The following is a 21,801-nucleotide window of genomic DNA, read 5'->3' on the forward strand; positions in this document are numbered from 1 at the left end:
CTCAGAGAGCAGGTGAGGGACAACTGAAGGAAGAAAAAGGAGGCTACACATCCTTCTGGAAAGGTCTATCTGAACAAGAACATCAAATACATTGGGTAGGCTTCGCTATCAAAAACAAGCTTGTGAAACTCCAGTCAGAAGACCCTACTGGCATTAATGAGCGACTCTCAACCCTTTGAATAAAGCACACCAAAAACTAACAGGCTACTATTATAAGCGTTTATGCACCAACACTGGATGCTGATGAAGACATTAAAGAAAAATTTTACTCTCAGCTTGATACCGTCCTATCAGAGACACCTAAGGAAGATAAAATTATCCTCCTGGGTGATTTTAATGCAAGAGTTGGGCGAGATTTTGATCTGTGGCCTGGGACTATTGCAGGGGTCCCCAAACTTAGGCCCGGGGGCCGGATGCGGCCAAATCGCCTTCTCAATCCGGCCCGCGGACGGTCGTGAATCAGCATGTTTTTACATGAGTAGAATGTATTCTTTTATTTAAAATGCATCTCTGGGTTATTTGTGGGGCAAAGGAATTCATTTATATTTTTTTCCAAAATATAGTCCGGCCCCCCACAAGGTCTGAGGGACAGTGGACTGGCCCCCTGCTGAAAAAGTTTGCTGATCCCTGGACTATTGGGAAAGGAGGAGTTGGCAGCAGCAACCAGAATGGAATTTTACTTTTGACAATATGTGCAGCACACCACCTTGTTATTACCAACACACTCTTTCGACAGAAAAATAAATTTAAAACTCCTTGGAGCCATTCTCAGTCAAACCACTGGCACCTCTTAGACTATGTTATTGTCTGTGCTAAAGATCACCGTAATGTGCTCCTTACCAGAGCTATGACGAGCGCCGACTGCTGGACTAATACACTCCACGATGGCTATCAAGATTATACCTCAACGCAGGCTTCAAGAAAGGAAACTAAGGCGCAAAATGAACACTCAAGCCCTTCAAGATCCCATTAAGGGATCCCGCTTCCAAATGACTCTTAAGGACCATCTGCTTTCAGAATTCCCTGATAACATCGAGGAACACTGGACAAAAGTAAAAACATCCATTATTGCAGCCTGTGAACAAACTATTCATAGCTGCCAAGTTTTCCCTTTTCTTGCGAGGAAGCCTATTCAGCATAAGGGAAAATCCCTGTAAAAAAGGGATAACTTGGCAGCTATGCAAACTATTGGATACCAAACAAAGAAACACCAGGACTGGTTTGATGAGAATGACAGTGAGATTGAAAGCATGATTGACAAGAAAAGGAAGGCCTTACAGATCTGGCAAAGAAATAGAAACTGTGCCACTAAGAAAAAAACCTATGCCAACGCTATGGCTGAGATTCAAAGAAGAACCAGAGAACTAAAAAACACCTGGTGGATTAAAAAAAAAGCGCAAGATATCCAGCACTTAGCTGACACTCATGATGCACAGAGTTTCTTTAAAGCCACAAAGACCATCTATGGGCCAATAAATCATAGCATATGCCCCCTACGCTCAGCAGACGGTATCACACTTCTAAAAGATAAAGAAGCTATTGCACTGCGCTGGAAAGAACATTACCAACATCTCCTTAACTGCAACTCCTCCGTAGTTGCCGAGGTCCTCTCACAAATTCCGCAAAAACAAGTTAGAGATGAGCTTGCAGTATCTCCAAATCTGGGAGAGTTTTGTGTACAGCTATTAACCAAATGAAAAACAGCAAAGCCAGTGGACCTGATGGGATAGAATCATAGAATAGAATCAGAGTTGGAAGAGACCACAAGGGCCATCCAGTCCAACCCCCTACCAGACAAAGAGGCATTTGGCCCTTGGCCTCACCACTTGGGACTAGCATGTGAGCTACAGGCTCTAAAATAAACAGGGACATGAACCTAGATCAATGAAATCATGGACATCATTTAGAGATTTTAGTGGGTCTTGTATCTGTTTCTCATTATAGAATCATAGAATCATAGAGTTGGAAGAGACCACAAGGGCCATCCAGTCCAACCCCCTGCCAAGCAGGAAACACCATCAAAGCATTCCTGACAAGTGGCCGTCAAGCCTCTGCTTAAAGACCTCCAAAGGAGGAGACTCCACCACACTCCTTGGCAGCAAATTCCACTGTCGAACATGCCTGGAGTTGTTCAGCAACCACTTGCTCAATCACCTTGCCCAAGAATGGAAGATTTGAGACTGGGCAATAGTTGGCCATATTCATAGCTGCCAAGTTCTCCCTTTTTAAAAGGGAAATTCCATTATGCTGAATAGGCTTCCTCGCGAGAAAAGGGAAAACTTGGTAGCTATGCATATTGGCCCCATCTAAAGATGGTTTTTAAAGAAGCAATTTAATAACCGCCTCTTTCAATGGGTCTAGGAAGGCTCCCTCACAGAGAGAAGCATTCACCAACCCACGAAGCCCATTGCCCAGCCCTTCCTAGCTAGCTTTTATAAGCCAGGATGGGCAAGGATCAAGGAGACAGGTGGTTGGTTTCACTCATCCAAGTAGCCTGTCCACATCCTCAGAGGTAACAGATTGGAATTGATCCCACACAACTTGACTAGACAGGACTCTAGCACTCCCCTGCCCCGGTCCTGCTCCCACCATTGAGTCTACCTCTTCCTGAATCTGAGCGACTTTATCTGCAAAAAACTTTGCAAAATCATTGCAGGAGATCACGTGGCCCATACTGGGCCCTGATGGAGCAGGTGGTTCCGCTAAACTGCGAACCACCTGAAAAAGTCTCCTGCTGCTGTTTTCTGCAGATGCAATAGAGGTGGTGAAGAAAGTATTCTTCGCCATCGCTACCGCCACTTGAAAGGCTCAACATTGAGCTCTAACCCGTGTCCGGTCAGCTTCAGTATGAGTTATCCGCCACCAGTGCTCTAGCTGTCTCAGCGAATGTATCATTGCCCTCAGATCTGTGGAAAACCATGGGGCTGTCCGGGCTCCATGCAATCGGAGAGGGCGCTTCAGAGCCAAACAGTCAATAGCTCCACATTCCAGCGGGCCACCAGGGAATCAGCTGAAATGTCATCAACATGGGATAAAGCACCCCCTACCTACCCCTCTCTGGAAACCATTTGGATCCATTAAGTGGCGGGGGTGGACCATCTGAATCGGTCCCACCTCCCTGCAGAGGGGAAGGGTCGCAGAGAAGTCCAGTTGCCACCAGGTCCACTCTAACCATAGCACTTATTTAGTTTTGAACAGATGGAAAGCTCTTCAATCTGAGCAGGCTGAAAGCAAAGAGTAAGGTTACCGTAACTTCTGTCATAGAACTTCAGTATGTGTTAGGGCGCCAACAGGCTGTTGTGCTGAAGGCAGCAGTCGGATGCAGATGGAGCCGAGGTCCAACAGTACCAGGTTGGGAATCAGGTCAGGAGAAGCCGAAGTCAGGTGCTGGTGAGGGAAGCAGCCAGCCTTCCTTAAGTAGCCGGCTCATCACCACACCTTTCTACGAGCTGCAGCTGCCTCCAATTGTTCCCTCTGTTTCTCAGCTCTACGCTCTACAGCTGAGAAGGGAGGAGGGGAGAGGGCCCGACAGCTCCTCTCCTCACAAGGGCCTGATTCTGCCTCAACTCCTTCCTCCTCCTGTTCTGGTCTTCCCTCTTCCCTATCTGATTCTTCCTCTTCTGAGGAGTGCCGCCACCAGTCTTCTCCAGTTAGGAGCTCCTCTATTTCCCCAGACTCTTCTGTGGTTGCCGCTTCGTCTAGGGGGGTTTGCCACCACTCCTGCTCATCTGGCGCAACCCTGACATCATGCTGATGACAACATAGTATGCGCACGCTCAGAGGATGACCTCCAAACCACCCTAAATAGATTTGCTGCCGCTTATGAAAAGATTGGCCTATCATTCAACATCCGAAAAACCAAAGTGCTGTACGAACAAGTACAAAATAACCCCTCTGCAGTGCCACAAATCCAACTCAATGGTGTAACATTAGAAAATGTTGACCACTTCTCCCTAGGCAGTTACCTTTCCACAAGGGCCAACACTGATGCCGAAATCCAGCATCGCCTGAGCTCTGCGAGTGTGGCTTTCTCCCAATTGAAGTGCAGAGTGTTTGAGGACCGGGATATTCGCAGGGAAACCAAAATGCTTGTTTACAAAGCTATTGTACTACCAACCTTACTATATGCTTGTGAAACATGGACCACTTATAAACGCCATCTCCAACTCCTTGAAAGATTCAATCAACGGTATCTCTGAAAATTTTTACACATCACTTGGGAAGACAGGCAAACTAATATCAGTGTACTGGAAGAAGCAAAGATCGCCAGTGTTGAAGCAATGATTCTTCAACATCAACTTCGTTGGACTGGTCATGTTGTGCGGATGCCTGAAGATCATCTTCCAAAGCAACTACTCTATTCCGAACTGAAAAATGGAAAGTGTAATGTTGGCGGTCAACAAGAGGTTTAAAGACTGTCTCAAGGCAAATCTTAAAAAATGTAGTATAAACACTGACAACAGGGAAACACTGGCCTGCAAGTGCTCCAGCTGGAGAACAGCCTTGACCAAAGGTGTCATGGGCTTTGAAGACACTTGAACTCAGGACGCAAGGGAGAAACGTGCTAAGAGGAAGGCACGCTTGGCAAATCCACACCATGATCAACTCCCGCTTGGAAACCAATGTCCCCACTGTGGAAGGATGTGTGGATCCAGAATTGGCCTCCACAGTCACTTAGGGACTCATTGTCAAAACTGTGTTTATAGAATACAATCTTACTCTGCTACGAGTGAGCGTCAAAGAAGAAGATCCCTATTTGAACCTACTGAGTTATGTAAAAATGTCCATAAGACCAGAACATCAAAAGCATGCATTATCTTATTATTACAGTGGCTAGAATTCTGTATGTAGAGTTATGGAAAAATAATTGGAAACCTAGTGCTTAGCCAAAGACCATCATGTGAGGTTGGAATTTAATTATCCACTGGATTTTGCACTGTCTGAATTTTCCAACTGATTTCTTGGCTCAAAGTATTTGTTAAAATTGCTCAAAAGAAAATGTACTTAGAATTGTGAAATTGAGGGGGAAAATAGGTTTTAAAAATTGTATTTAAAATGTGGATTTTTGTGTGAATTTTTTTTTAATCATAGCTTAATGTGGAAACAGAACATAATGGATTCATGAGTGAATATATGTAGAAGTGGATGAACCAGAAAAATACTGGTTCATCTATTTCCTTCTGTAGCCTTTCTTGTGCTACTTTTCCTAAGAAGGAGAAAAGAAGATGGAGCAGGCAGGGCAATTACAACATTCACAGGTGCAGTTTGGAAAGAACGATGCATGTCTGAGCATCCTCTGTAGTTCAGCTACCACACCTTTTATTTATCAAAATTTAGTCAAAAAATAATTATTTCTAAGCCATTTCCAATAATGGTATAAAATTATCAAAATGTACATGAAATAAACAGATTTTAAAAACAAATGTGTCTAGATAGGCTTTTTAAAAAAAACAAAAAAAACCCGACAGTACAATGAAAGCACCTGGCTAATTTCAACAGGAACGTAGTTCCAGAGAATAAAAGGTCTATGTGCAAAATGAACTTTATGTAGTATTGGTAATAGTGCCAGTTTCACAGATCAAAGCAATCAAGTGGGCACATATGAGGCAATAAAAACAGCTAAGTAGGCTGATTCCAAGAGGTGGATGGATTTTTATGCTAATAGTAACACCTTGAATTTGGTGCAACAACAAACATGCACCCAGTGCATATCTTTTAATCGGAGGCTAATATTCTGACAGGGTCTCACTCCTGTCAGAAGCTGTGCAGCAACATCCTGCACTAGCTGGTTTCCAGACCAAGCACAAGGGAAGCCTGAGACAGGGTGCATTACAGCAATCCAATCTTGATAGGGTTGCCATATCTTGAAGAGCAAAAATGACAGCTCAAGCCACTGCCAACCCGAGTCAGGGAAAGAGGTACCCAGCTTGGGCTGGCAGCAGCCACAGCATGTCAAGCAGCCCGAACTGCCCGAACCTGAGGCCAAGCCACCTGGGCCCAAGCCCCAACCCCCCTAAAAACCTGGACATTTCCTTTAAAATGTAAAAATCCACCCAGATGGGCATGTTGGCCCCCCAGAAGAGGACACGGCCAGGTTTCCTTGGATGTATGGCTACTCTAATTTGAAGTTACTAATGCCTGAACTACAGTGGTAGTAAATCACTTGACTCACAAAATGCACTCCTCCAGACTTGGTACCCTGAGAAGACTCTCTATCCACAACGACCCCTTAGCACTCTTCACGGTTCTGAGGGCTCCACTTGACTGCTGTGGTGAGCCCAAGGGGATCCTGGCACATAGAGGTGTGCTATGCAGGAGAATGTGCCATTCCAGATAATGACCCTCAAACATGACATGCGCGGTGCTCTGCCGCACAGAAGGATAGTTTCTCAGTCATCACGCGGCTGGAGTTATGTGTGAAGAAGCAAAGTCTCTCTTCTGCCCTGCAGCGTCTCTGCTCCACTGCAGTTCATGTCTCATCATCTTGTTATCCACTGTGGCAGAATTGCATAATTAATTACAAACATTACATGAGCCACATTGCTATGTTATTCCACCACATATACTACAATGCAAAGGAAATGCAAGGCAAAATAAAAAATATACAGTATCTTATTTGTGGACTGAAAGCAAAGCAGCAGCAAATGCCATTTGTATTCACTGGATGCAGAACAAATAAGTGAACATTAGTAATTTATTCTCCCCTTTCTGTTTCCATTAGAATGCTCCAATGAAAGACCAACCCCAGAAATTTTGGCACCTGAGATTTTTTTTATTTAAAAACTGAATTCAGTTAAAATATAGCATTAATATTATTAACTGACAATGCACTGCCTTTAAATATTGTTCTGCAACAGCTGCCTAAGGTGACCAAATTGTTCCTCAGAAAGTGGGTCAGGACACAAGGGCTTGGGTCTCCTTCTGCCAGCTATGACCAATGAAGAAGGTTCCTCCAACTGTTCTGAAGCCTGCCTGACCCCATTGTGGGAGTGGCACATGACTCTTGCCGTCCACTGACTGCCGGTCCCCATGGAAACCAGGCTGCTTATGAGTCCTGTGTTCTCCACCTGTGGCATGGCCTCTCCTTGCCCCTGTGTCTCACTCTGCTTTGTCTGCAGGGAAAAGCCAGTTTCAGTCCCAGCCACCATGCCCAGTGGACAGGGGTGATGGGAGTTGTGGACTCCAAGTTAGACTGACTAGCAGCAGTTATACAGTGTCTCAGTGAGGGTTCCCCGCCCCCCACTTGTGGTCTTTTCAGCTGACGATAGGAGGGACTGAATCTGGGGTCTTGTGCACATAAAGCATCAGCTCCACCACATGATTCTGCCTTCCATGTGCAAGGGTTTGTGTGCAGAGGACTCCATACATGCAGGGGAAGGATTGCACTCTACATTATTTTTAAATCCATCCCCCAAAATAAACTTTCTAAAGCAAAAATTACAAATGTATGAAATTCAATCAGTTTGAATTCCGAAATGTTCCAAAGTGTGCAAATTGTTGCTTTTATATAGATGAAGATGGACCGTATCCTTAAATTGTGACTATTGTACTATAATAGCAATTATGTTAAACACCAACTCATGTTTAAATCAATGATTAATAAAATATTTTCTAGTTTTCAGTAATCTATTGTATTGTTATGAGTTTGTGAGTGCCAGACTCCCCTGTGTTATGAATTTCAGACTCTCCTGTTGTGAATATCCGGGGCCCAGATACTGAACCTCTGGATTCAGCAAATGTTAAAATATAAGCCAGGCCAGTTTTGGCCAGTTTGAGGAAATCACCTTGGGTCATGTGCCATTAGGAGAACAAAAGAAGGTGACGTGTCATGAGGAAAGAGATGGGGCTCTGTGGTACATGGCAAATGGGATGAGCCCCTCCCTCAACTCAGAATTAGTTCAAGGACAAAGGCAGAGTTTGAGGTGGAGCTTTTAGAGTTGAAGGGGAAAGGTTACAGTTGGGTAAAGGCAGCAAGCTAGAGCCATCAGAGCATGATGGTTGATTCTGTTTTGAATCTACTGCTGTGGGGGAAGCAAGACCCTCTTGGAGTGATGATGCTGTGAACCCCTCCATCGTAGGATCAGGTTGCTTATTTAACTTATATGCAGAATTCATAATGCGAAAGGCTGGACTGGATGAATCCCAAACTGGAATTAAGATTGCCAGAAGAAATATCAACAACCTCAGATATGCAGATGACACAACTTTGATGGCAGAAAGTGAGGAGGAATTAAAGAACCTTTTAATGAGGGTGAAAGAGGAGAGCGCAAAATATGGTCTGAAGCTCAACATCAAAAAAACCAAGATCATGGCCACTGGTCCCATCACCTCCTGGCAAATAGAAGGGGAAGAAATGGAGGCAGTGAGAGATTTTACCTTCTTGGGCTCCTTGATCACTGCAGATGGTGACAGCAGTCACAAAATTAAAAGACGCCTGCTTCTTGGGAGAAAAGCAATGACAAACCTAGACAGCATCTTGAAAAGCAGAGATATCACCTTGCCTACAAAGGTCCGTATAGTTAAAGCTATGGTTTTCCCAGTAGTGATGTATGGAAGTGAGAGCTGGACCATAAAGAAGGCTGATCACCAAAGAATTGATGCTTTTGAATTATGGTGCTGGAGGAAACTCTTGAGAGTCCCATGGACTGCAAGAAGATCAAACCTATCCATTCTGAAGGAAATCAGCCCTGAGTGCTCACTGGAAGGACAGATCGTGAAACTGAGGCTCAAATACTTTGGCCACCTCATGAGAAGAGAAGGCTCCCTGGAAAAGACCCTGATGTTGGGAAAGATTGAGGGCACAAGGAGAAGGGGACGACAGAGGATGAGATGGTTGGACAGTGTTCTCGAAGCTACAAACATGAGTTTGACCAAACTGCGGGAGGCAGTGGAAGACAGGAGTGCCTGGAGTGCTCTGGTCCATGGGGTTATGAAAAGTCGGACATGACTAAACAACTAAACAACAACAACAACAACAAAAGGCCTGACTGAAGAAGAACATTTTCACCTGGTGCCTCACGGTGTATAATGAGGGCACCAGCAGAACCTCCCTGGGGGGAGCATTCCACAGATGGGGAGCCACAGCAGAGAAGGCCCGTTCTCATGTTGCCACCCTCTGGACCTCTCATGGAGGAGGACACAAAGAAGGGCAGGGTCTGGGTAGATTCATATGGAGAGAGGCAGTTCATGAGGCAATTCTTAAACCAGTGTTTCTCAACCTTTTTTGGGCCACGGCACACTTGTTCCATGAAAAAACTCTGTGCTGCCCTATATAATTATGACTGTAAGAAACACTTGCCTGGTTTTGGGACGGCTGGGAGCAGGACAGCAGCCAGAGCAGCGGCGGCTCCCCGTCGCCCCCGGGCACGTCCAGCCCGCCGGGTGGCCAGCAAGGAGAAGGAGGAGCGGCGCCTGGTGAATCTGGCCTGGGTGGCGCTGCGGTGGCAGGAGACACCGACAGATCCTGCCCCGAGGAGCCCTTACGTGGGTCGGGTATGTTCCTCCACCGCCGAGGGGAGAGGAAGAGGACGGTCTGCCGGAATGACCTTGAATGATTCTCTCGGTGTCTCCGGGAAGGCGGGCGGAGCCGCGGCTGCAAAGACGAGTCGCTGGGGAAGGAGGGAGGGAGCTGCAGGGGCCGGATGTCCCTGCTCTGCAATGGAGCTGCCGCTGGATATGAATGCGGGGCGGGGGTGCGCGGAGGAGAAAGCAGCTTTTCTGGGTTTAAAATAAATCTAACAGCCGGGAGAAGCTCCGGCTCCACGTCCGGCTTGGCTCTTTAAGCCGCCCTCCCCTCCGCACACATCGGAAAATGGAGGGTGCCAGGACCGTGCAGCCGCTTCGGCCTCTTGCCACCGAGTGGCTTAGCGGCTCCTCGTGTCGTGACCCGCCTCGCGTCGCGTCGTGACCCGGCCGGCTTCCTTTCCGGTGGGTCAGTGGTTGGTATTGGCGGCCGCCAGGCACGTCACAATGCAAATCGCCCTTCTCGTCGCCGCATGTCGCGACACACTAGCCAGCGTCTCGCGGCACACTAGTGTGCCGCGGAACAGCGGTTGAGAAACGCTGTCTTAAACAACTATAATGGTTGAGGTCTGTTTCCAGGCACAAATCAAAATGCTGGTGATTACATCAATTAAGCCCCCAACAGCTTGGGGCCCAGACACCGGAAGGACCACCTTCTACCACATGGCCCTCTCAAACTCTATGGTCATCAATCATCGGGGGCTTTCTTCATATTGCCCCTTCTCTACAACCAACAGGCAGATAGTGGCTAGGGAAGGGGGCATAATAGCTCAGATTTCTTCATTTTTTTTACCCTGTCCACATTCATGTCCAGAAATCCAATTTAAGGCAGGGTAACTTTTTATAAATCTCTTTGAAGTGAAGGTCAACTTCCTCTTAACAGAACAGTCACTCCTGCTTTGGCTCAGAGGCAAAAAAGCTGAGAGAGAAATCATTTGCATTGTCTGAAGAATGGAAGGAATAAAAATGCAGTGAGGGGGATCTAGTCAAGGCCTTTCATATTCATAGATGTTGAGGAAAGGCGAGGTGTGCAGAGGAAATTACAAGCGAAAAAATATAGAACATGCTAAGAAAAGAAAGGTTCTTTCTTTGCAAGAGAGCAGAAAGGGAAGATTATTGCCAGCAGAAGTGGAGCTCAATGGTGGGGCTCCTCTGCCAGCCATATGGTCCAAGATGGTTGGTACTGGGAGAGGCAATCTTTTAGGTACCTGGTTTTCAAGCGATTGTGGAGTTTGCATGCAAGTACTAATGCCCTGAATTGGCCCCAGAAACTCATTGGACACATGAAGTTCTTGCTCTTCAAAAGAAAACCTTATATACAAAAGAAGCTGTACTATGGCATTTTCTAATGGTGAACTCCACCCCTGAGCAACTGCTGGAGTATTTCTCTTCTCCCCCTGGAGAAATTTAGTGAAATGATCCTCCTGATTTCTCTGCCACCAACAGGGTGGATAACTTTTGAGATGCTGCTCACACATAGCTTTAATGTTTTGGCAAGAAGCCTTCCCACAGCCTTTCTGTCTATGACAAGTTAGCATGTCAAGAAGAAAGACTCAGCCTTAACTTTCTCTCCAATGTGCCTGGCATGATGAAGAAAGAAAGCTTCCAAGTCCATGGCTCCTTCTGCCACATTCTGAAGTGGTTCCAGGAGGGCTACACCATGCAGCACTTCCAAACCTCTCTCACTCACGCAAGAGAGAGGATCAAAATAGAACTGCAGGAAAAGTGAAAAGTGGAATGACAGGTAAATAAGGAAATTGGTTCCCAACATGTTTTGAGATACTCTCAAAAAATGCATGGTTTTGTTTTGTTCCCAGATTTCCCTTGGGTTCAGATCTCTAAATGCATTGGAAGCCAACTTGCGCTGCTGTCTACTTTCCTGTTTTTAAATGTCTAAATCTCTCTCTTGCTAGGAAAACCCATCTTAGGTTTCCAGTATTTGAGAGTGCAGCCCAAACACTTTTCTCCATGCCTGTTTCTCCATTATGACCATACTCAAAAGTCAAGGGCACAACCCCTAATTTCCAAATAAGATCTGATTGAAGATTGGGGGGCGGGGTGGTGCCCTTATGCCCCCGCTCTCAAAATGTCACACCCAGCCAACCAGACAACAAAGGATTACTCACTTGGTCTGATGTTTGGACCCCTTCAGGTGTGCGTGATACTGTTCTATGGAGTTTAGAGTGACATTGCAGGTGTTACAGGTATAGCTCTGCTTAAGACCTGTGGACAGAATGCATCAGAATTAGTTGCACTGTGTTACCATGAGTACATGGTTCATTATGGAACCATTTTGCACACACTCTTTGGCTTTCTGAGCGGCTGTTTTGAGCTACAGATCTGAACAAACCTCTGCAAATACATTCAGAACAAGCCAATCCACCCTTTACTGATTTTTAGAATCTTCAAATTGATCCATATATGACACAAATTGACCTGATTTGGTTCATGATTTGACCAAATACAGCACTCACCCCAAGTTTTATATCACACTGCTCTCATACTTAAATCCCTCCATTGAAGCTTCATGGTGCTCAGTTGTGGCTGATGATTCCCAAAATGTATAATCTTACATTATGTCTCTCCATTGCTGCAACAGTTGGTTTTGCAGCCATTATCATCTTAACATATGTTACAGTGAATGCTTGAAATTTGGTGACAATCCCAGACAAATTTTGTAAATGTCTAAAAACTGACAAGATTCTCAAGTAAATGTTGACAATCACCTAAAATGTGATTGTCATAATTCACTTGCATATAGGTCTGAAAAGCAGGGAATCGTGTCAGAAAATTCATTTTGGACACTGCATTATAATACATGTTATTATTAGAAATTTGGCTGCTTTCATTAGCAAGAATTCACATACTGGAATGATATCACATGATAAACTCTTGTCTGGTCAGCTACTTAACAAAGGAATGTTAATATTCCTTAATGGTCTGGAGTCTCTGTCCAGTCTTGGGAATGCCTGCAAAAACAGAGCTGTGCTGAACATTTTGAAATTTTGTTTTTTGACTGTTTGTGAGATGAACAAGAATGCAATGAAACCCTCCAGATTTATTTATTGAGGAGGGAGAAGAATGCTGTTACCCTGACTTAACTATAGGAGGTGGCTATGGCTTCTGTTTTTCTCCTTGCCAGGGGCGTCACGATGGGGGGGACGATGGGGGCAGTTCGCCCCGGGTTCCACTCTGGGGGGGGGGTGTGCCACTTGGCATCCCACCCCCGCGACTCTGCGCACCGTGCTAAGCGGACTTTTTACCAGGAGGCTGGAGGCTTGGCTTGGGAGTCGTGGGGGTGGGGGCGCCAAGTGGCACCCCCCACACCGCGCCGGGCGGGCTTTCTACCTAGAGCTGGAGGCGCGCAGCTTTGGAGTCACTGGGGGGGGGCTTTCAGGACTCCATGCCTCCACCCTGGCTCTCACCCAGGGCCCAAACAAACTCACAAATCACCCCCCCCCATCTCACAATGAAGGAAGTTCCTGAAACCTGCTGACATCACTTACATAGGTTTGTTTTTAATGGACTGGCCCCCAAGTGGATGCAGCTTCCTCAGTTTCCCAACAGTTCAGTTGCAGTCCACATGGAGCCAGTTTTATTTGTTAAATAATTTTTTATTAATTTTTCATTAATAACAATCCAATATAAGCCACATTAATACAATACCTAATCACAATACAATTAAAAGAGCCAATTATCCAGTTCCGAATTAAATAATCTGGTGTGGACTTCCCATGTTCTGATTATCAGGAGATAATGATGTTATTCCTTGGTCCTTCTCCAATCCTCTTAGTTAATCCAAGTACCACAGTTCCGATCTTAATTCTTTTTTTTAACAGCCACTGGTGTGATGACTTTCGTTCGTATTTAGCTATTCCATATCCATTAATTTGCAAGCGGAGTTTATATCCTGTAACTTACTGTGTGAAATATTTGTTTGTATTGGTCCGTCTCTTCAATCATCTTCAGCATCCTCCCCCCTTCAAGGGCTGAATTCTCAATTATGCCAGAGCCTCCTGCCATCTTGCTTTTTCAAACCGACAAGACGACTTTGGGCAGACTTCCAGCATTTTCGTCTTTCAACCTTTCTGATCGACTAACAAGCTGGTATCTTGCCAAAACCATAATAAATGAAAGTTAGTGCCCTCTTTAGAAGGTAATGCCACCAATCCTCACAACATTATCACACAGTCTATTCGTTCAAACAATCCATAAAAAATTCTGAAGTTCTTCTTTTTAAAAAATATATTTTTATTGTTTTCCCAAATACAGAAAGAAAATAGTCATAAATAAACCAATTCATCTATTACAATTTAGTTATAACTTAATACGTCTATTTCTATACTAATCCTATCATCCAATACATGCTAATGTTCTTCCGAACACAACTTCCTTCTCCACTCTTGGTTTTCAAATCTTTTATTTTATGTGCTTTCTCCCTCTTTGTCTTTCTCTTAAATAGGTCTATCTCGTTTATAGACAGAAACATCTATTATTTATGTTGTAGGTTTTATGTTAATCCTGTCAGTGTCTTCACATTTTTACAATATTCCTTTAAATAGTCCACAAATTTGCTCCAGTCTTTTTGTAACTTCTGGTCTTTTTCCTCCCTTATCCTTCCAGTCATCCTTGCCAACGCTGAATATTCCATCATCTTGACCTGCCGCTCGTCGACTGTTGGGATTTCTGTTGTTTTCCATCTTTGAGCTAATACCATTCTGGCGGCTGTGGTGGCATACATGAATATTCTTTGCTCATTCTTATTGATTTCATTAAGCCTAAGGCTTCCGGTTTCTTGAGAAAAGTATATTTTAACATCTTTTTAAACTCATATATTAACTCCCAGAATATTTTTACTTTTTCACATAGCCACCACATATGATATAATTCTCCATCCTTTGGGTTACATTTCCAACATTTTTTGTTTTTCTTTCCATAAATTTTTGCCAATTTGACTGGTGTCAGGTACCAACAGTACATCATTTTCATGACATTCTCCTTTAATACCGTACATGCTGTAAATTTCATATATTGGTTCCATAACTTAGACCACAGGTCGTATACAATATTGTAGCCAGAGTCATTTTATCATAACTTCCTTTGTCTCCTCATCTTTGGTGTTCCACTCCAATAGGAAGTTATACATTCTTGACAGCAATTTATTTCTCCCCTCCACCAATTCAATTTGGACTTAGTACTTTCAAATCCATTATTTCTTTTATTTTCATTAAACAAGTCATTTATGTGATGGGACTGTAACCAACCTGTTACTCTCCCTTGCAATTGCTCAAATGATTTAAGTTTCCAACCTTTGTCTGTTTCCATCATCATCTCATCATATGTTAACCAGTTGCACTACATGTTCTTTTTCTTAACAGTCAGTTCTTCTGTGGGCAATAACCACCTAGGTGTTTTTCTTTCTACTAAGTTTTTGTATCTTTGCCATACCTCGAATATTGGTTTCCTTAGTATATGGGTTAAGAATCCTTTGTGGACTTTTACTTTATTGTACCACAAGTAGGAGTGCCATAGCTTTAACTATATGGACCTTTGTAGGCAAGGTGATGTCTCTGCTTTTTAAGATGCTGTCTAGGTTTGTCATTGCTTTTCTCCCAAGTCTTTGGGTATTAGGGTTATATAAGCATCTTTCCAAGATTTCGGTATCTGTCCTTTTGCAAAAATATCGCTCATAACTTTTACTAGCACTGGTATCAATTGGTCTGCTAATGCCTTATAATGTTTTGCTGAAAGACCGTCCGGTCCTGGGGCCTTTCCTAATTTTAATCTTTTATGTACATGCAGCTTCGGTATCAAAGGAAACAACCAAATATCAAGTCCGAGTCCTCTTCTTTCTTTCAAAAAGAGCAGTAAGTTCCGTTTTTAACTTTTTAAGTCCCTCTATCTCCTTTTTCAAGGAAAAGAGAGTAACCAGTCATTTTCTCCCCCCCCCCGACCTAAATGGCCTTTGAGGGTTAGATAAAGTTAAATATAGTTCTTACTCACACTTCACAGGGACCTCTTATTCAGCTTTTTCCTGCAACATCCCGCTGAGCGCCATTTTCTATACCAATGTGGGGAAGGACTCCCTTTTTTGTGCCCCACTGTCTTCCAAGTGCGTCAAATATCCCAAATAATTATCTCCTCAGATATCTGAGATACCTCAGTATATCTCCAATAGTTCCAGCCTGTCTCTTCTTTTCGGAAACGGGCTGCTTTCATCTGGAGCCTGAGACTGCGTGATACAGGGTCGGCGATGTACCCCCCTCACATCCGCCGCTCAATCCCCCCCTCAGGCTTCCTTAACCAGAAACCCAAGGAAAGGGAGAACAGCCAAGGATGCCGCTGGGTACCCCGAACTTCAAGGTAACTCCCCCTGAAGCGACTGGGTCCACATAGCCTTTGCAAGACCCCTAAATCTCCTGTGTCACTTGGAATACTCAGGGAGGTTATTCCGCGCTCCTTGCGATGGCCGCAAGTCTATGGAGTTCTTTTTATTTCCCTCTTGCATTCCATTAATACTTGTAATCCATTGATTATTAGATTCCATTAGTAATTAATTCTTCTTCATTGAAGGTTTCCTGAATCATAATGTAGCAGGTGTTTTCAGTCAAACAAAGACAGACCAGGGCCTTTATTTTATAGCTGCAGCTAAATCCCAGTCCTAAACAGACTGGAGTATTGATCACAGTTCAGATCAAACTTATATAGGTTTTTCAGAAAGCAAATCAGCATGATGTATGAACATATTGTATTGCAGTCCAGAACTCTGACATGATTTATGAAGCAGTACGTTATGTTAGCCAAGAAGTTGACATGATGTATGAGACATTTGACATGTTACAGATAGGATGTACAGGATTTTCTGTCTGCCAGGAAGGTTGACATTACATTCTACTGCTTTGATAAGGTACTTCAAATAACACAAACAGGCTGGGCATGTCAAGTACTGTCCTGATTAAAGCAATCCAAAGCTGAGATACTGTTTGGTAAGCAAACATACAAAAGATCATACCAGGGTCAGCAAACTTTTTCAGAAGGGGGCCGGTCCACTGTCCTTCAGACCTTGTGGGGGGCAGGACTATATTTTGAAAAGAAAAAAAAGAACGAATTCCTATGCCCCACAAATAACCCAGAGATTCATTTTAAATAAAAGGACATGTTCTACTCATGTATAAACACCAGGCAGGCCCCACAAATAACCCAGAGATTCATTTTAAATAAAAGGACACATTCTACTGATGTAAAAACACGCTGATTCCCGGACTGTCTGCAGGCCAGATTGAGAAGGTGATTGGGCCGGATCTGGCCCAAGGGGTCATACAAATCCCTATTAGTCCCTTTGTCATGGTCCGGTCGGCGGGCGATTGAAACCCTGACTGAGGACGTCAGGACCAGAGGCAAGATGGTGATGTAGAAGCAGGAACAGGTGCAGGGCTGAGGGTCCAGCAGCAGGCAGTCACAGGGTCAAGGAGCAAGGCGTCATGAAGGCAAAAGTCTGAAGGTTTAGGAGCAAGGCGTCAGCAAAGGCGAAGGTCCAAGGGTTGAGGATCAAGGCGTCGGCACGGCGAGGGTCCAAGGAGCAAGAGGCCAGAGGCAACCAGGCAGGGATAGCATTGCTGTGGCAAAGAGCTGAAGGGAAATGCTGAGCTTTTATCCCTCCCAGCTCCTGCCACCAGGTGCAGTGAGATAACAAGTGGCCTCACCTGAGAGACTACTCCTTGCCTCTCCAGCACAAGCTGAGGTCTCCACCTGTGTGGCCACGCCTTGCTTCTCCAGCACAAGCTGAGGCAGGCCCCAGTCCTGCAAAGCACCACAGGCCCCAGAGCCTGACTCCTGGCCATACTCCTGACACCCTTCCTGTAGCATTCTTACAAACTCCAAATGTTGCTTCTTTACTGCTAAACCTTGCCAATTGCTAAGTCTTCAGCCGGTCAGAATCCAGTCAAAGTAAACTTTTTACCCCTTTCTCAGGCTTTGCAGAGAAAAACTTTCTCCTTTTTACAGGCTTCAGACTTCGGGTTCATTTTGCAAACATACTTGGTTACTTTGTACTCAGAATTGGGGTTCATAATAAATTCTGTTCGCTCCTTCCATCAATAAAACAGCAAAATTATGTTTTATATTATATTAATTATATTATATTATATTATATTAATTATATTATAATATTATATTATATTTATTATATTTATTATATTATATTATAATATTGCACATGGAGCCAGTTCTAGGCTGCAGAAGGTTCAGTTTGGTTTCTCAGGGGCTCTAAGGAGATAGCAAATGTGACACCCCTCAACTCAAAGCTCTTTCTCTGGCCTCTGCATACCTCTCTTCCTCCGGCCACTACCATTCTTTTCAGGGTACAAAATACCAGTTGCCTTTCTGTCTGCAAAAGGATAACTTGAGCTGCAATCTAGACCCAGAGAGTAGTAATATGTCTCTAGGGCTGAATAGGAGCAGAACAGCACTAAGTACTCTCCTTGTTCAAACAAGAGCTTCCATTATCTCCTGCGCATTACCTCCTGGAGTGCACCTCTTAATCAGCATGAAAATATGGTGCACATTAAGTGCATGGCATTATTTCTTCCTCCTTTTTCTTTTCCCCTGGGCAGAGGCTTCAGCCCAACCAAGTAGCCATCCTATTCTTGCTCACTTGCTTGGGCCAGACAGAGAAATGCATGCAGGTTTGCAGACAAAGATGCAAAAAAATCCCCTTTCTTTTCTTAAAAAAGTAAGATCCTATGTACAAGAACAAGGAGGAGTTGGCCTGATGCATTGAAGTGAGCAGAATTAAGGCTCCCCCCCCCAGAACCGCAAAATTCACCAGCCAGAGCCAAGTGCAAAAGAGGTAAGAGCTGTTCGACAGTGGAACAGCCTCCCTCAGGAGGTGGCAGACTCCTGTTCTTGGAGGTTTTTAAGCAGAGGTTGGACAGCCACCTGACATGGATGCTTTAGCTGAGATCCCTGCATTGCAGGGGGTTGAACTAGATGACCCCCAGGGTCCCTTCCAACTCTACGATTCTATGATTCTATGTACAAGTTGAACAGAACAAAAAAACGAGTGCATCTGAGAAGCTTCTGATACTAGGAATGGCTTTTCGGTACCAGAATTGACTTGACATGAGTGTTATTTCATACATATTCCCATTCCAGAATCATATTTTGGGTGGGGAAAGATGTTTTGTTGTTGCTATTGTTAAACAACTAGGAGTTGGAAGCAGGGATGGGGAACCTCCACATTTTCCACTACACTGCTACTTACAGCACCTACAAAGTTTGTCCCATGACTAGTAAAGAATTAATCCCATTTTTATTCCTATATTTTCCAATATTAAATTTATTGCTTGCTCCCAATAGCTGCATACTTGAATAGCTCTAAACAGCCAGCTTGTTTCTTTAGTTTTTGTTTTTTTTTAATTGGGAGAACATGGGTCTCCTGCGAAAAGTGTCTCTGGATACTGACATTGCAGATCTCAGATTTAGCTTTTGAAATCTCACTTTTTTCTGTTCTTTTTCGGTAATGGAGTGATCTGGGCCAGAAAATGGGGCATTTGCTCTGTTTACAAATCTTTTATTTTGGAAATCAGTTGCTTCTGGCAGAGCAATAACAACACTTTGTGCTTATATAACACCTTTTACTGGAGGCCTTCAAAAGGACTTGGGTACATGCATCTCTGGCCTGTCAGCTTGATGCTGGAGTTTAGAAGTGTTGCCTGCTTCTGAGCACACAAGGAAGGAACAGGCCTTTGGCACATGTATGGGGCTTTCCTATGACTCAAACATTGGTAGTAGAGTTCATAAGGCTACTTTTTATTCAGATGTGAGCCTTTACATGTCTGAATATAGACGTAAGGATCTCCAAAAACCTTCTGTGCCACCGGGGCCTTTGGGGCCCTCCCCTGAGAAACCAAAGGCATATCACTGCTCCGTGCCTGAAAGGGGCCATCAGACAGGAGCCCAAGGAATGTTGCAGGCCTGTCTGTCTTCAGCTCAGAGCATGACCCTTGAAGGACCTGAGAGAGGAAGCAGAAGCTTAAAAGCGTTCAGTTTGCTCCCCACCTTCGTTGGACCTACCTGTGCTCAGGGGATATGACAGTCTCGTGTCTGAAATTATGCATGGTATGAAGAAAGTTTCCCTCCTTCTCTCATAGCACTAGAACTTGTTGACATGCAATGAAGCTGAGTGTTGGAAGGTTCAGAATTCTGAGTCTTAAGAAATAGTGACAGCGAAGATTAGACAAATCATGGAGGAAAAGGCTAAGGAAGACTACAACTCACAATGTCTATGTCAGTAATTGCACAACATTTTGGGTCCGGGGGCACATTTGGAATTTCGAGAAGGTGCCAAGCGTACCAGTTACAAAATGGCTGCCACCAGGGATGGAGCCTGAAACAAAGTATCTGCCACCTCCAGACATGGGAAAGAAAGAAAAGATATGGGAGTGTCATATGGTTCAAATATGGAAAATCTATTCCATTCACTTCCTTTCCAGACATTCTATGTTTTGTAGTCTGTTGCTGTAGATGACAGCTAGAAAATAAAAGATCATTGAACCCAGGAATAATCCTGAAGTACGACCGCTGGCCATACATACACATGCACAGGAGCACAGCATTGGTTGTCAGGGCCTGGGGTTGGAGGGGGACCTACCAGCCCAGCCCTCACTGCCACCACTGCTGGACTGACAAAGGGGGGCTTTGCTCAGCCACCTGCACAAGGGGCAGCCCGCCCAGCAGATGCAACCCTTGGTGGGTGGAGAGGAGCACACAGAGGGGCTATGCTGGTGTCACCTGTGCGGGGGTGCCTGGTTCACCCCCCACAGCCCTCTTGGCACCCCCATACCACACCTTTCCTGCACATGCATAGTCGTAAATAAAGAGAGGTGGTTGGCAGACAAGAAAGAAAAAAAGATACAGGAAATACAAACCATCCCTTAAAATACAAACAAACAGTGAAGTGACAGAAAGTACTAATGCAAAGTCAAAGAGAGTGCTGCTCCTTCCAGGTTTGGGTCAAACCAAATAGCATTACAAAGCCCAGCTATGCATATAATATGCAATATTTTTCTTTGGTAAATCATAGTCATTTTGTTATTTTTTTTCATTGAATAGAGCACTGTAAACCACATGTGGCATTGTAATAGATTGCTTTGGAGTCATTTCAGAACCGGGTTTTAAAAAAAATTGTTTTGCCCCTCCATCCTCCCCACCCCTGCTGACCTGTCCTGTATTTTGGCTGAACAAAGGTGGCAATCCCAGTAGCAGTTTGAACAATACTGGCCCCAAACTAGTGTGATGTTTGAGGCTGAATGTCATGTACAACTTCTGAAAAGGGGAGGTGTTTCTGCCTTTGCCCTGCGCTCTGTCCTCCCCAGACAAGTGGGGAGCAATCCCTGCAGGAGGGAAATGCTGATGGGAGCAAGAAGGCCTCTCAAAGGTGCCTTCAAACAGCAAGAACTTCAGAACAATCAGGAGAAAGGTGGTCCGTGTCACCTTTTTCTGAGGGCCACAGGGTCCAATTGGTTTAATTTGTCAAGAAAAGCTGACAGAAGTGCCTGGCGTGCTCTGGTCCATGGGGTCATGAAGAGTCGGACACAACTAGACTAAACAACAACAAAATCTGATTTGATCCACAGGAGACAATTAAATAAATGAAAACACATTTTAATAGGTGGGTATGACATTTCAGATAACACACTGAGAGCCAGTGTGGTGTAGTGGTTAAGAGTGGTAGACTCGTAATCCGGGGAACCGGGTTCGCGTCTCCGCTCCTCCACATGCAGCTGCTGGGTGACCTTGGGCTAGTCACACTTCTCTGAAGTCTCTCAGCCTCACTCACCTCACAGAGTGTTTGTTGTGGGGGAGGAAGGGAAAGGAGAATGTTAGCCACTTTGAGACTCCTTTGTATTATAATTATAATGGTATTATAATACGTGGTAAAGGTGTTTATAATACGTGGTAAAGCAATTAAAAGGCCGGTGATTCATCAAATAAAAAATGTTTAATCAGTGGACAGCATTTCAAATATCAATTGCCAGGATTTGAATATTCAGTGGGCATGTTCTGGAGGTGATGGCTTTGGAAAAAAATATATAGTAGATATAAAACCTATTCCCCAAATCACAGCTCAGTACTGTATACTATAAACGGTACACATAACTGTTAACTCAACAAACTACCTGTTTGTTTAATGGATTTGTTACCTTCAGTATTTATTCATAACAATATATCTGGTGCTGTTGACACCTTGTTTATGGGTGTTCACAGTGGGGGCAAGAG

At 44.3% G+C, this 21,801-nt stretch overlaps 1 protein-coding gene across 24 annotated transcripts in view; it reads right to left on the reverse strand.

Annotated features, from left to right (window-relative positions):
* The window catches only part of ZMAT4 (zinc finger matrin-type 4), a 186,995-nt gene that overhangs the window by 10,515 nt on the left and 154,679 nt on the right, over positions 1–21,801 (reverse strand). For 9 of the 24 annotated variants that reach the window (XR_015950405.1, XR_015950403.1, XR_015950407.1 and 6 more), the window contains one exon: positions 11,649–11,745. The exons of 3 other annotated variants lie outside the window; for them this stretch is intronic. Coding sequence is in view for 12 of the 21 variants with exons in the window: in XM_088671415.1 (XP_088527541.1) it covers positions 11,649–11,745 (97 nt within the window). In the remaining 9 variants the exon portion in view is untranslated. 12 more of the 24 variants (XM_088671418.1, XM_088671410.1, XM_088671409.1 and 9 more) reach the window with 5 other exon arrangements.

This window comes from Zootoca vivipara, chromosome 6 (genome assembly GCF_965207765.1).
Source record: "Zootoca vivipara chromosome 6, rZooViv2.hap1.1, whole genome shotgun sequence".
NCBI classification, from domain to species: domain Eukaryota; kingdom Metazoa; phylum Chordata; class Lepidosauria; order Squamata; family Lacertidae; genus Zootoca; species Zootoca vivipara.